At 42.6% G+C, this 15,813-nt stretch overlaps 1 protein-coding gene across 1 annotated transcript in view; it reads right to left on the reverse strand.

Annotated features, from left to right (window-relative positions):
* Positions 1-15,813, reverse strand: part of PTPN12 (protein tyrosine phosphatase non-receptor type 12) — a 143,382-nt gene that overhangs the window by 67,771 nt on the left and 59,798 nt on the right. Inside the window, exon 4 of the mRNA XM_088468821.1 lies at positions 12,624-12,719. Coding sequence (XP_088324947.1) covers positions 12,624-12,719 — 96 coding nt within the window. The remainder of the gene's footprint in view (positions 1-12,623; positions 12,720-15,813) is intronic.

Consider the following 15,813-nt stretch of genomic DNA (forward strand, 5'->3'; position numbering starts at 1 on the left):
TAGGGAAGATCATTTAGACAATGAGAGGTCTTCCATACACATATACTGATCTATTCTCTGGAACCATCGAGAGATAGGCGGACAAGTCGAAGACCTCCAATAACATGGTACAGTAGCCCTCGCAGCATTCACCAGATGACGCACCAAGGATTTTTTATATATGGATATCGGAAGGTCAAATAAATTTAGTAACCAAAATTCAGGTTTATCAGATAAAGGAAGACCAATGATCAATTCCGATAATTGTCGAACCTTCCTCCAGAAGTCAGCTATCACTGGGCATTGCCACCAGATATGGAAAGGAGAGCCCACCGCCTGTTGACAACGCCAGCATAGATCAGATAAATTTGGAAACATCCGGTGGATGTGTACAGGGCACCTATACCATCTAACCTTTCAAAAGACTTTGCGTTAATACAGCCTGTGATAGTCTGGATCTACCTGAGCCCCAAGCAAAATGACCCACCAAGCTTTGTAATTCCCTAAAAAAAGGAAACTGGTATGGTAGTAGGCAACACTTGCATCAGATAGAAGACCTTAGGTAAAATAGACATCTTAACAGTGTTAACTTTACCCAACCAGGATAGCTTCAAGTAGAGACCATTTCTGAAAATCTGTCTTAAATTGTTGAATAAGAGAAGGAAAATGTAGTTGGTATAAATTACTATTTGAAGGGGATAGAAGAACACCCAAATATTTAAGACTAGAAGAAGTCCAAACAAAGGGAAAAGCACCTCTAAGACTCGTCACAGTGCTGTCAGGGGCTGATATATTCATGGCAACAGATTTGGAAGAATTGATTTTAAAATTAGAGATCCCACTGAATCTATCAAACTCATGCATGAGGGCAGGGAGAGAGGTCACCGGCAAAGAGATGGTAGCAAGAAGATCTTCAGCAAATAGTGCCAATTTGTACTCATGATCTCCAATCTGCACACCTTTAATATCCCCGTTACACCGGATAGCCCTCGCCAATGCCTCCATGCAAAGTACAAATATAAGAGGAGACAGTGGGCATCCTTGACGTGTGCCATTATTATAAAATCCCATTTTAAGTAGCACTTCCTGTATTCAATTCTCTATGGAACGCACTAGGTTGTTTATGGGTAATATATATTACCCTATCATCTATGAGGCCCACATATCTTTTTTCGACTGGGAGGCCGTGCACGTGACTTCACACGTCACAAGGCTCTCCCTCCCAGCCGTCCCTGGTATCCACGTGATCTCTAGATCACGTGCCCGCGTCCAAATAGCCACGTGATCTCTTGAGTCATGTATCCACGACCTATGTCTCGTGACTATTCTTTGGAAAGCAAGCTACATCATAAGTAATGACGGACTTCTGCGTATCAACTATACATCCGCCTCTTCCTTATATTAAGGTGCAAAGTGCCCTTAAAACCTTAAGGGCACTTAAACCTTAGTAGCACTGGATGTGTAGTCACAGGATTTACTCTCTTGTTTCACATGATTCCTACACATAGCACATAGCCCGCATCTAAAGAATACTTTTGTTTTAATTCTACCGCCTCTTCGTACTGGTGCCGCACTTTTAACTATTTTATTTCCAATATTCTGTGCTTTTTTATATATGAATTTGGGTTGATCTAGGAGAATGGTCTTAATAACAGGGTCCTGTTTTAATATAATAGAGTTACTATCCGTTGGTTTCTGAACATTTTTTGTCTTTAATTCATTATCCTCTATATAAATAACCAAATCTAAAAAACTAAAACTAAAAAAAACCCTGCCTATAGAAGATTTCATAACATGTAACAGTAGAAACTGTATTTACATTATTGAGTGTACATGTGGACTCCAGTATGTGGGCCGCACTTCTAGACAATTAAAAGAAAGGTGGAGTGAACATCTAAGAAATATTAAAAAGGGATTTGATAATCATTCACTATCGAGCCATTTTAAAACATATCAGAGTTCAATAAATGGTATAAATAAAGTTCAAGGGGTTAAACAAATAAAACATTGGAGAAGAAAGGGTATTGAGAATGAACTAGCTAAGGTAGAAATGAAACCATTTATGAACTAAATACCCTCATACCGAAGGGTTTGAATAGTGATTTCGAGTTAAAATGGTTTTTATGAAGTTTTTAATTACATATAGTGTATAGGTAATGTGACCTCAAGGGATTTTAAATTGATTTAAATACAAGATGTAAACAGAATTTTATTGTAGAATTTATTGTATATTTTGCATCATTAAGATAATTTTAAGGATGTATTGTTATACCTATTTTTAGAACTTTAAGGGCACCTTGCACTTTAATATAAGGAAGAGGCGGATGTATAGTTGATACGCAGAAGTCAGTCATCACTTATGATGTAGCTTGCGTTCCAAAGAATAGTCACGAGACATAGGTCGGGGATACATGACTCAAGAGATCACGTGGCTATTTGGACGCGGACACGTGATCTAGAGACCACGTGGATACAAGGGACTGACGCGAGGAGAGAGAACCTTGTGACGTGGTAAGTCACGTGCATGGCCCCCAGCGTTCCAAAGGAGAGTCACGGGACATAGGTCATGGACACATGACTCAAGAGATCACGTGCCTATTTGGACGCGGGCACGTGATCTAGAGATCACGTGGATACCAGGGACGGCTAGGAGGGAGAGCCTTGTGACGTGTGAAGTCATGTGCATGGCCTCCCAGTCGAAAAAAGTTATGTGGACCTCATAGATGAGAAGGTAATATATATTACCCATAAACCACCTAGTGCGTTCCATAGAGAATTGAATACAGGAAGTGCTACTTAAAATGGGATTTTATATGTATTTAATGAAATATAATATATTATATATACACATGATTATACAAAATTGAAGTGCAGGATGCCCAGATATAAAAGGCATGTGTTGAATGCAAGTATTGTTAAGTTCACACAGTTTGTAAACGATGATACTAGGGACCAATCAAAGGGGAGGGCGGGGTATTTAAGACACTAACAATCCACCAGAGACTATGCACCTTGAAAAAGACTTGATAAAGTTGAAACGCGTTGGTGGAAGGTGGGAGCAGATTGCCAGAAGCGTGAGTGGTGGGAAAGATCTCCCGATCTAGGGAACGCGTTAACAGGTTTCTAAATCCGGATTGGAACCATTGTTGTTACATGCGTTTTCTGGTGTATAGGATACACCTTCATTTATGGTACGCTGAATATCCCACGGGGGTTTTTATACTTTTATTGAATAAATGGAACTTCACTATATGTGATTATTTCCTTCTTTTACATGTCCATAACCATGATGAAATGAATATATGATTAAGGAGCACCTGGAATTGACATCGGGGGAATATACATAAGTCTAGAGACTATATTGATATGATCAACGAGTAACCCTGAGAAAGCGCCGGGATTTTCATTGTTTGTAGATAAATGGGAAGAAAGACCGCTGCCAATATTCTCAGGAGCAGGCATTACAGAATCCCGACACCGGCATCCCGACAGGGCTAGCAAACCAACAATTGTTGTTCGGTATGCTAACCCACCCCCTCTCCCTACCCCTCCCTCTCTGATGCCTACCCCTAACCTCCCCCTCCCCGCACCCTAAACATAACCCTTCTCCCTTAGTGCCTAACCCTAACCCTCCCCCTAGTGCCCAATCTTAACCCCGCACCCTAATGGTGCGTACACACTGGGCGATAAAGTGGACGACTGAACGATAACGTTATCGTTCACTACATCACCCATTTTTAACACCAAAACGATGAACGATAACGACGATGTGCGTTCCCGCGGGTCGTTAGTCATTGCCATTCATCGAGCAAACATGAAGGCCAATCTGACGATATCGTCAGGTTGCTGCATGTTGGGAAATGGGGGAGAGAGCCCGGCGCTGAACGATATCGTTAATGATATCGTTCAGCAGGTGTGCTCAGTGTCATGAACGACAACGAGCACACCCTGCCAGGGACACACTAGACGATATCGCTCAGGGAGTGTATCGTCTAGCGTGCACGCTCCTTAAATCCCCCCCCCCCCCCGACCCGCTACTTACCTTCCTTATCCCGGCGGTCAAGATGTCAGCGCCAGGATTGTAATGGGCGTCGTGATTCCGGCCGCCAGTAATATCAGCGCCGGCATCGTTGCCACCGGGATACTGACTGCATCCCATTACAGCAATAGTACGATGCTCAGAGAAACTGCAATAGTAATCATCATGACTAGTCTCAGATAAGTCAATATGGCTTATATTAACAATGAAGCCAAAAGGAAACTCAACAGCAATTACATGCCAACCATCAAGTGGATTGGTGATTTGGGGTTGTTTAGCAGCCACAGAATCTGGATGCCTTGCAGTCACTGGAGTTCACTATGAACTCCTCTTTATACCACAATATTCTACAGGAAAAGTAGATTCCATCCATCAACATGAAAGCAGTATATCACTGAATGGCTGAAAAGAAAAGTCAAGGCTTTGAAAAGGTGAGTTCAACGTTTAGACCTTCTCTCATTGGTGCAGTGATGGGATCTTAAGAGCTGTGAAGAAATGATTTGCCTCTAACATTAATGAACCGATGCAGTGATGTAAACTGACAAAGTAAAGGCTGTTCTAGCTTATTTGCCACATGAATTTTCAAATTTTAGGTCTTAGTACATATCTGATGTTCGTTAACATTATATGTAAAATGGTTTTCAAATAAAGTGTACTTTCCTTTATACATAACTGTAAAGAAAAAAAATCTCACATCAAAATGCATGAAAATTACCAACTCAATTTCAGTCACACTTCGTTGAGCATAATTCCAATACTGAAGACACACACAGACACACAGGGCCTGTGCGTATCACGGTATTGCAAAGTTTTTGCAATTACGCAATGGTTTTTGCACATGCGCAAGGTCACACTCTCAAATCCTGAACTGCTATCTCGCACGTAGTTCCCCCTTTTGTGTGTGGGGAGTACGGGGACCATTCTACATTCTATTTTGTAGGTGGGGTCAGGGTCTGTGTCTTCCGCTGCAGATTTCCTGGCCCCGGCTGAAGAGTTCCGTTGCCCATCTACGTTTTATGCCCAGACTTAGTCAATTACTGCGAGGTGATGATCTGATGCTGCATACATCGGATCTACGATGCCGGCAGGTCATCCCTTCCGGCACCTCCTCCGGCACTAGCATAATTTAGCAGTAGCGATGTGACAACCGTCGCAGCTTTACAGAGAGAATATTTGGCCATTCACATCAGTCCCTGCCCCAGTGGAGCTTACAATCTATATTCACTACCACATGCACGCACATACACACACTAGGGTTAATTTTTGTTTGGAGACAATTAACCTACCAGTATATTTTTGGAGTGTGGGAAGTGTATATACAAACGCCACACAGTTAGGGCCATAGTGGGAATCGAACCCATGACCTCAGTGCTGTGAGGCAGTAATGCTAACCATTACACCGTCTGTGCTGCCCTGTGAGATTGTGATCACGGGGCGGTATTTTTCCCATATAAAGAAGGCCAACTGTAAAATGATTGACTAAAGATTAAGGGTAAGGGTAAGATGTATCAAGCAGTGTAAAGAGTGGAGTAGTTGTCCATAGCAACCAAACAACTTTGAGGTAGAATTTATCAAATACATTTTATAAAATAAAAGTATAAGCTGGTTGCTATAGGTAACTTCTCCACTCTTTACACTGCTTGATACAGCTCCACCCAAATTACTTGAACCCTGTTCTATAATCTGTCATGTCAGGATATTGTAACTGGTTTTACATATGCTTTGTGTTTCTCTGAGGTCACTTTAAGTGGCCAAAAACAGTCAATGAGATATAAAACAACCAGTCATCTCATCAGAGTCAGAATAAAAAGTGAAAGGAAGTGTTGTAATAGTGCCACCCATAGTTTAGCAATAGTGACAAGGAATGTAAAGTATCCAGCCTCCAGTTCAAACTTCAGTTAGAATATCTTTATAGTGGTCATAACTAGGCAAGAGATCAATTATTTACAGAAGAAACTTAAAGCAAGTTTGGTTCATTTAAGTTTGCAGTAAACTGCAGTGCATATTATAGCCGTTACGTCCTTCTAATCCAGGGACAATGAATGAGGAGAGGAGGTACAGGGGGAAAGAGCTATTGGGAAATCAGTCTGATCGCTCACTACACTAGTGACCCCACTATGTCATGTATGGAAAGAATGAGACTTGGTGACTATCAGTGTGAGCATTGCAAGTAATGAGCTGCTTTTCCTCCAAACAATTACATTGTCAAATATGGTTAGAAATACAGCACTAAATGCACACATATGAAGGAGGAGTTGGGGGAAAAGACAATATTTCAATGAACAATGTATTTTATGTTGAAAGCACAGGCAGTTTAAACGATGAAAGCTGTAAGGTTATCTATATATTAAAAAGGTACAATGCTGCTATAGTGATACTTTAAAATAAGAATAATCCTTTCAAAAATTAGTCTAGCCTTAGAAATTAGCTTTGCCTTAATATAAAATACAAATGATATACATATGCTAAACATATTACTCTGTAGAGCAGGGATCGGCAACCTTTTCCATTATTGTGTAGGCTAAAACCTAGTTAGACTCAGTTTGCCAGTTTTGCACACATATACAAATACATATACACACACACACACATTTTTAATAACAAGAATTATGCAATACATGTCAAATCGTACAACTATAAAGTAGGGTAAGCCATGAAAGAGGTAGGACAGAGTTGGTGGCAGCCACCATTACCAATAAACTGAGTGAGCTTATCGTTAAATGGATCAGTTTAGACTTATTGGTATTGTGTGCTTTATGTAACAAAATAAATAAATTTCTTATTTAATTATAACATTTTAAAGCCTACAGTATATTTAAAGTCTGGAACTTACATATTTGTCCTAGCTGGTAAATCTTCTGAACCTTCAGTGTGCCAATTAAAACTAATTCCTGTCTGCTGGGGGTTCGGACCAACCCATGCCATAGAGAACACCACTAAAATGATGGACTTATTTGCCAGCCTCCTCTTTACCTGCTCAGTGATGTTCAGACATGGCTACTCCCCCTGACTCATGTCACTTCCCAGCGACAATAGTCCCGTTTATCTGCCTCTAGGCCATACACACAATCTTGCTCATATCATATGAAAGTATAATAACATATGTATAAGTAGAAAGACTTTGGGAGAAACAAAGGCTCTGTAATAAATAGAAAGCTCTGCAAGCTGGTGGAAACACCTTTATTAAAACTAGGTAAAGTTCTGCACCATAAGAATTTCATAATTATCATTTAATATTGAAATTAAACAAATCGAAAAGAAATAGGGATAGCCGAAAGGCTTCACATGTGCTGCGGGAAACTGCAGCATGAGGTGGTAATGGGTACATAACTGAAATGTGTGTCCATTAGAAAATGTTTTCGTTCAGGTTAGTCCTAAACGCTACACTCTCTATGGTAGAGGGAATGTTAGAGACTTGTTTGTTTGTTTTCTTCCAGGGTACACATTATTATTATACGTACAACTGTTAACTATATTATGGAGATTTTCTTCTTCGGAGTCCATAGGGATCCACAGGGATACCATGGGGATATTATGGTTGGAAGACCAGGCACCAACCAGTTAAAGCTCCTGCTCCCAAAATGCTCTGGGTCCTTCCCCATATATACCCCGCCCCTAGCCATAGGACTTCAGTTGTTAGTTTGGTGAGGCAGGATCAATATGCACCTTTGTAACAGGAGGACTGCTTTGGCAGTCCTAAGCTTTTATTTTAGGTTTTGTTTTAGGCTATGTTTTTTTGAGTTGGCAGTACCAAGCATCTGAATTAAGACGCACATACTGCGGCTCCATCTACCTCGGCCGGGCCGCAACATCAGTAATTGTGCTGGAGATTTCGGTGGGTCGCAGCTGAGCTTAGCTAGCAGCAATGATGCGACCTGGACTGCACCGGATGTTCGGAGAGGTCAGGTAAGACGATTCCTCACTTACGAGGAATTGCAAGTGGAAGTCCTTGCTTCTAGTGTCAGGGATGCACCAGAAGCCGCTGCTGTCAGGGCCCGGGATTGTCCGCGTCCTCACTACAACAGCCGGGGCCTTTTGGTCTGACACCGGGCATCGGCAGCAGGCACAATCTGTTGCCCCGAGGCCAGCGTACCTGGCTAGTTAACGCAGCTTAGGGGAGGTAGGCGCTCCACGGCAGCTCCTCCGACCCAGAGGCAGTCCCTACGAAGGGTTTCGCGTGTCTCTGCCTACCCTCCACATGTATAGGAGACGCTTACGGTCCATTCTCAGTGTGTCCTGTAGCGGTTGGTCTCAGGAAGGTCTGGGTCAGTCTCGCTGTATATCTCTCCTGTGGTTAAAGGTATATAGTGCTCTCTGTACTACCACTCCTTCGAGTCACTGTGGTTGATTTAGAGCCATTTGTAATTATATTACATATGCAGTGTATGTGACTGTTTGCTAGCTGTTGATTGACACTGTCTTTTATTTCTAAGTCTGTCAATTATAACTATCACGGTTTTCTCTTCATCCTCTTGGGGATGGAGGTTTCTTTCTGAGTACTCCACATTCATTAAGATTTAATGAAGGCTGTCACATAGCATTGCAAGTATTGCCTTTACTTTGAACATGTCAAAAGATCAAGGGAAACAGGCGGGAGAGCAGCCTGTGCTGGTTCCATGTAAATTATTTATGACTTATGTATCCTCTAAGGAGGTAAAGGATGGTTTGTGTGTTGTCTGTGTGTAAAGAGCCACCTCACCAGTCCAGTTTACCTGTCCCTGGGCAAGAGCCATCTCGGGTTTCCTCTTTTTCCCAGGTTATGATGAAGGTTGTGGATTGTATGGCTGCTCCCATGATGCCTCCTTGGATGGGGTGTCCACAGTATACCATGTTTGCACCTCCTATACATTCTTCATGGAAAGATGGTTATGGCCATTCTAGTCAGAGTATGGCACCATCTAATGTTGATAACAGACCGGTAGAAAGATAACTTGTGCTTAGGCGCTTTGGTCACTATTAGTCTGCCCAACATATGATTTCAGACACATCATCAGGGGAATCAAATGATGCACAGGGTTCCCCTCCAGGATCTAGTTCTGGGGAGGAGGATCATCCGTCCACGATGGATGTTCCTTCTTTGGGGAGGGCGGGTTAGATCAGTCCTAAATATTCAGGATGATGAACCAGCTAATAAGAAGGATCCAATGTTTAATCACCACTGAAAAGGGGTCAAAACGGAGTTCCCTGTATCTGAACAGCTTACAGAGTTTATCGAGGAGGCATGGGGTAACCCTGATAAACGATTTTATGTGAATAAAATATCATTGTATCCGTTCACACCTTCTGTATGTACAGAGTGGGAGGTACTGTGGATGCTCATGTAACACATTTAATCAGAAAGGCTACACTGCCTATTCCATCAGCGTCTTCGCTTAAGAATTCCACAGATAAAAAGATTGAAGCCTGTCTTAAAGCAATATTTTCATCATCTGGAGTGGTTGCTCGTCCAGCTATGGCTGGAGCCTGGGTAGCCAAAGCTGTTGAAGAATGGATAGGGGTATTGGGAGATTCGCTACCAAAGAACAGATGATGAATATCTCCCACATACAGGAAGCAGCTTCCTATCTGGGAGGAGCTGCAGTAGATGCTGGAATTTTAGCTTCTAGGCTAACAGCAGAATCAATAGTGGCACGCAGGGCCCTTTGGTTAAGATCTTGGATAGCTGATACAGGATCTAAGAGGGCGCTGGATTTTTTGTGCTGAAAAAGCACCCCCTCGGCTTATAATCGAGTGCCGGTTCTCCCGCATGGTACGCAGCTGAGTAGCATACCATGCGGGCCGAGGTGCAGACTGTGTCTCTGTGACACAGCTGCACCGCGTGTGTAGCGATGACCGGACGGAGTTTGGTCAGCGCTACACACTACCAAACACACAGCCGCCGAAGCCGGCAGCTGTGTCTTTGTTGTAATCAGCAGCCGATGAGTCTGTCAGACTCTCAGCCTCTCATCGGCGGCTGCTGCTGCTCCCACTGCGGGAGCCAGCTTCCGGCTCCCGCAGTGGATAATGGGAGAGACGTTGTGACGACATCTCTCCCATAATGCAAAGCGGCCGGAGGAGCTGATAGCAGTGGTGGGACCAGGAGCGGGGTTTCAGGTAAGTGGTTTTTTTTTTTTTTTTTATTAGGACTACTGGGGGCACTACCAGGGGGGATTACTTCTGGGGACACTACCGGGGGGAATTAATTCTGGGGGCTCTACCAGGGAGAATTAATTCTGGGGGCACTACCAGGGGGAATTAATTCTGGGGGCACTACCAGGGGGAATTAATTCTGGGGGCACTACCAGGGGGAATTAATTCTGGGGGCACTACCAGGGGGAATTAATTCTGGGGGCACTACCAGGGGGAATTAATTCTGGGGGCACTACCAGGGGGAATTAATTCTGGGGGCACTACCAGGGGGAATTAATTCTGGGGGCACTACCAGGGGGAATTAATTCTGGGGGCACTACCAGGGGGAATTAATTCTGGGGGCACTACCAGGGGGAATTAATTCTGGGGGCACTACCAGCTGCTGCATTTCCCACCCTAGGCTTCTACTCGAGTCAATAAGTTTTCCCAGTTTTTTAAGGTAAAATTAGGTACCTTGGCTTATATTCGGGTCGACTTATACTTGAGTATATACGGTAAGTCAAATACTAAATCTAGGCAGGTTTCCTTTCAGTCTTTACGTCCTCAAGGACGAGCAAAGGAACAGTCTTCCACTATGCCAACTAGTTTTAACAAGTTTAAGTGACAAACTAAGAGGTCTGGCCCGGCAGGACGTCCAGCTTCTAAGCCGGACAATAAGCCCTCGGTCTGATTGAGTGGGCCTCCTCCTGGGGGATCCCATGGTGGGAGGCCGACTTCTTCAGTTTGCGGATTGTTGGCGACAAACAGCAGATGCTTGGGTCAGAGAAGTGGTCTCTCAGGGGTATGCCCTCACTTTCAAGAGGCACCCCTCCCCAAAAGTTTTTTTGCACAGATCTCCCATCAGATGCAGACAAGGCCTTAGCTTTTCAGGAAGCCATTCACCTCCTGCTACAGGCGGGGGTAATAGGCCCAGTTTCTATGTCTCAACAAGGAAGGGATTATTATTCCAATCTGTTTCTGGTTCAGAAACCGAATGGGGCTTATCGCCCTATACTAAAATTTAAAAACCTTCAACAGGTTTATCCATGTACCCAAGTTTCGTATGGAAAATCTCCTGTCAATTATTTTGGCAACGGAGCCGGGGAATTACATGGTTTCCCTGGACATTCAGGATGCATATCTGCATGTTCCTATTATACCATCCCACCAACAATTCTTACGGTTTGCTGTCCTTCAGCAACATTACCAATTTCAGGTTCTACCCTTTGGCTTATCTACGGCTCCCCAGGTATTTACCAAAATAATGGCAGACATGACGACCTCTCTCAGGCGTCAGGTGGTCAGGGCTCTGCCCTATCTGGATGACCTGCTGATATTGGCACAGACTCAGGTTATGTTACAAAGCCATCTTCATATGACCATAGCATGCCTACAAAGGCACGGCTGGATAAACAATTAGAAGAAATCATTACTTTCTCCAACACAGCAGATGGTACATCTGAGAGCATTTCTGGATTCTGAGCACTAACCACAAGGTCCCCAGGTACGGTTACGGGTCCTGGTCCATCAGCAGCCTTCGTGGACACACTGGCAGTAAGATGGGATTTCAAGCTGGTATATCTTAAGCTATGGTGGCTGTACTGAACAATTGTGCAAGGCGGCCACGTGGTCTTCTGTCCACACCTTTCTTAGGTTTTATGCATTTGATACTTTTGCCTCTCAGGATGCTTCCTTTGGGCGACGAGTTCTTCTTTTCGGCTCAGGAGCGTCCCCCACCCTAGGGGTACTGCTTTAGGACATCCCTATGGTATCCCTGTGGATCCCTATGGACCCCGAAGAAGAAAAATTAGAGTTATGGTAGACTTGCCTAGATAACTCCTTTTCTTTGAGGTCCATGGGGTACACAGGGCGCCCACCTTGACGCGCCTGGCTTCATTGGGTTGTATTCTATCGGTCACAGATTCCCTCATCATATGTAAGAGTGTTTCTGGTGTAGGATTGTTCTTCGTTCTCCTCTTTTCCTTCTCCTGCCTTAAGGCTTGTTAACTAAACTAACTAAGACTGTAAACTAAGTCCTATGGCTAGGAGCGGGGTATATAGGGGGGGGAAGGACCCAGAGCATTCTGGGAGCAGAAGCTTTAACTGTTTGGTGCCTGGTCTTCCAATAATATCCCCATGGTATCCCTGTGGACCTCAAAGAAAAGGAGTTATCTAAGTCTACCATAACTCTAATTTTCATAGTCTATGAGGTACAATATACAGTAAACTAGAATTGTTTGAGAAGGGAGCTGATCACCGGTGAGGACACTTTAGTTTGAGGGGGCAAAATTTTGGACACCCCCTGTACAGTTCTTAGGTAGTTCTAAACGTAACTTCTTTTAACTGTTGAACATAATATGAAATACTCTAATGTGGAAAACATTTAGCCTTACAGCTCTCACAAAGATCCACCAAAGTTGTCCACACGACACCACGGAATGTGATCGAAATTAAAAGTAATCACACATGCATATTAGGAATCCAAGAAGAGACTTACTACAACACTGTATTCCCAGATCATCCTCCAGAAATCTATTACAGTATTTGCTAAAGGCCCCTGGGTTGCTATGTATGCTTCAGGCCCATATGCACCCTGAAAAAGAAAATATAATATGTGAAAAACATGGCAGATCATTATTTCAAGTGATATTATGCATAAGGTAATAATATATGCAAGATTGAACAGTAAATACTCCAAACTAGACTCAAACTTCTCTAACGTAAAACAGTACAGGGCAGTCACGTGTTTAGCCCCTATTTTTAATTAACATGCAGTACATTTTTTAAGTAACAACGCAAAGGTTATTACAAGTAGAAATAAGCAATTAAATAAGTGAAGTTCCACAAAGCAAAGAGCATGCATATATGGTCTAGTGTTAAACATAGAAATTCCCGTTTTAAGGATTTATAAAAGGTCTTTAAATGCATTTCTCTGTTCTTCTAAGAGTGCAGAATAATTACAGTGAGAGGAGTTACTTCAATCCAAGAACACAGGAAATATAATTTTTGTGACTACTATGAAGGAACAACTAGAGTTAGAGCAATAACAATATGTTAGCATTTGGAGAAAGATGATGGCGCAGGTTACTCTATATAGACAAGTCCCCAATACGAACATAAACCAGGAACATGACTTGAAAGTGTGACACTACCTTAATCAACTTAAAGAGCAAGTCCATTAACAGTGCCATAATTGCACAAATGAACATGGATTGCTGCATGTGGTACTAAACCAAACATTTTATAACTAGTAAATTCAGGATTACCTCACTGGAAGAAACATTTATTAATCAGAAGCCTTTATCCCTGAATCTCTTTAATAGCAGTAAAACACAATAAATCTGTATGGAATGATGGGTTTATAACTGGAGCCAAATATCAATACAGATAATGTTACATTTTGAATAACATTTGCACTGCTTCGAAAATAATAAAAAAATATTTTTTTTTTTATTTAGGAAGCAATGCAAATATTATTCAAAATGTAACTTTATACACATCATGAAAGGCCCCTGTAAAAGATATTTAGGGAGATAGACCGTGGTTCTGTTTCACTCTTAGGAGGCAGGGCCTCTCCCCAGCTCACAATTAGCCCAGCAAGGCCCTAAGTTCAAGAATATACATCAATATGCTGAACTCCTGAGTGTCACAAACTCTCGAACGGATTGTGGATGCAGTCCGTATTTAGGTAATTGGTTGGACCTATGCCTGAGGTGTGGAGTCTAATGTGCCGGCGGTATTTACCAGGGACCCTTGCAAGAAGGTTTGGACTTGGCTGCGTCCGACACACAGGTCGCGGCCCTCAGGTTAGGTTCCCCTATATAATAACATAATAGGCTGGGTCATCTCCTTGACTAGCCACACTTACCTATATTTACTACTTTTAGTTAACTTGATCTACATTGATCCATTACAGGCGCAGGTCTATATTGTATGTTACCACATACAACTACGAAAGTATACATTTGTAATGTCAATGAGGTTAAAATGCTTTAAATAACATTACATCCATGTCATCATTCTCCTGTCAACACTTTGACTGTCGACAGCATTACTATTGACAAAATGTATGTATGTATCCTGTGAGACAGATGGATGGGGCTCTGATTTCAGAGGCATGTTCCGTAAATGCAGTAGTGCATTTTTAATACAGTATATGTGGCTATACACCCATGGCACTGCTTCCAAGGTCCAGACCATAGTCCACAACATCCTCATACAGTACTGGATGGAAAAATTTAGTATTATCAGAAGATGTTAGCTTGTGGAGAAAGGAAACCTTGTTCTGGTGAAAGCATACGCTCTGAAAGTCCATATTAAAATGGAGCCCAAGGAACAGAGAGGAAAGGAAAAAAAAGAAAAACACTGTTCCTATTCATTAACTATTCTTCATCGGTCACCACAAAGAACAGTATATACAGTGATTTATTAGCAGCACTGTGAACCAACCAATGGTTTAAGAACTCTGTGCATCACCGCTACCAATTTGAGGTTCTCTAGATGTAGTTTAGGAGAATTAAGGACCATATACTCTGTATATAACAAAACAAAAATATATTAGTGGTACACTGCTTCAGCATCGCAATAGGAGTGCTATTTGCAACACTTACAGGAGTTTTTCTTCCTATGAGACAGCAGACATAACGGAACCACCAAGTTAGGCAGTCTAGTGGTGTTCTTTGTCTTGAACACTGATTCCTTGTTGTCAAACATGCCAGCATCTCTGGAAAAGCCGGTCTTTAGATTACCCTATCTGAAGGGTGTAGCAGCCTCACTTGCTGACTGCTAGGCTAGCTACAGAGCAACAGTACAAACAGGACAAAACACTTCACTGAAATTGTGTTCCTGGGGTAACAAGGCTCAATCTTCATCAGCTGGAATTATAGTAATCCATGGGAAGGCTGGAAGGATGAATGCAGCTTATACAGGCTGAATCAATCTGAAATCACTTGAGACAGGCTGAAGCAGGCACAGAATCCGGAAGACTGAAAGACACTCCAATTACACAGAAGTTCCTGTTATACCAGCTCTCTTGCTGGTTTCTGGCCATATCACACGTACATTCTCAAGTGGATCCTTCATCAGGGGATGCCCCATGAAAACACCTGCTCATTTCCATATAATTGTGATCATCTATTAATATCAGACATGTTTTGGTGATCACTGGATTAGAAATCACAGCATTACATTCCACTGTTGAACACCAATACACTGTGGTGATTTACACAGGAGCACCAGTGATACTGCTGAGTTGTGCAGCATTGTGCAACTGCTCCTTAACCTATATAACTCACTAGAAACACAACAAAAGACTATCAAGAGAACAGTGGAGTTTTTAAGATGAAAAATAGAAAGTTATTGTTTTAGGTTGTGGATATGCTGAGTTTTGTTTTAAGTTGCGGCTATAAGCAAGCAATCTGTGTTGTGCCTGACACGCTTGTGCCTAATTTTTCAGTTCTTCAGACTTAAGCTGCCCATCCACTACTAGATGCGAGGAAGACGGCACGATTACGACATTATAATCGTGCAGTCGTCCCCCTAGGGGTGAAGTGCATACCCTGAACGTTCAGTGTATGCAGATCAATCATCCCCGAACATGGCAACCTGACGGCGGTCGTCAGGTTGACAGTCTTGTTCGGGCGATGATAGTTTAAAAAAAAACGACCAGCGGGCGCGCGCATTGCTGG

Source organism: Taudactylus pleione, unplaced genomic scaffold (genome assembly GCF_031769625.1).
Source record: "Taudactylus pleione unplaced genomic scaffold, aTauple2 ptg000086l, whole genome shotgun sequence".
NCBI lineage: Eukaryota > Metazoa > Chordata > Amphibia > Anura > Myobatrachidae > Taudactylus > Taudactylus pleione.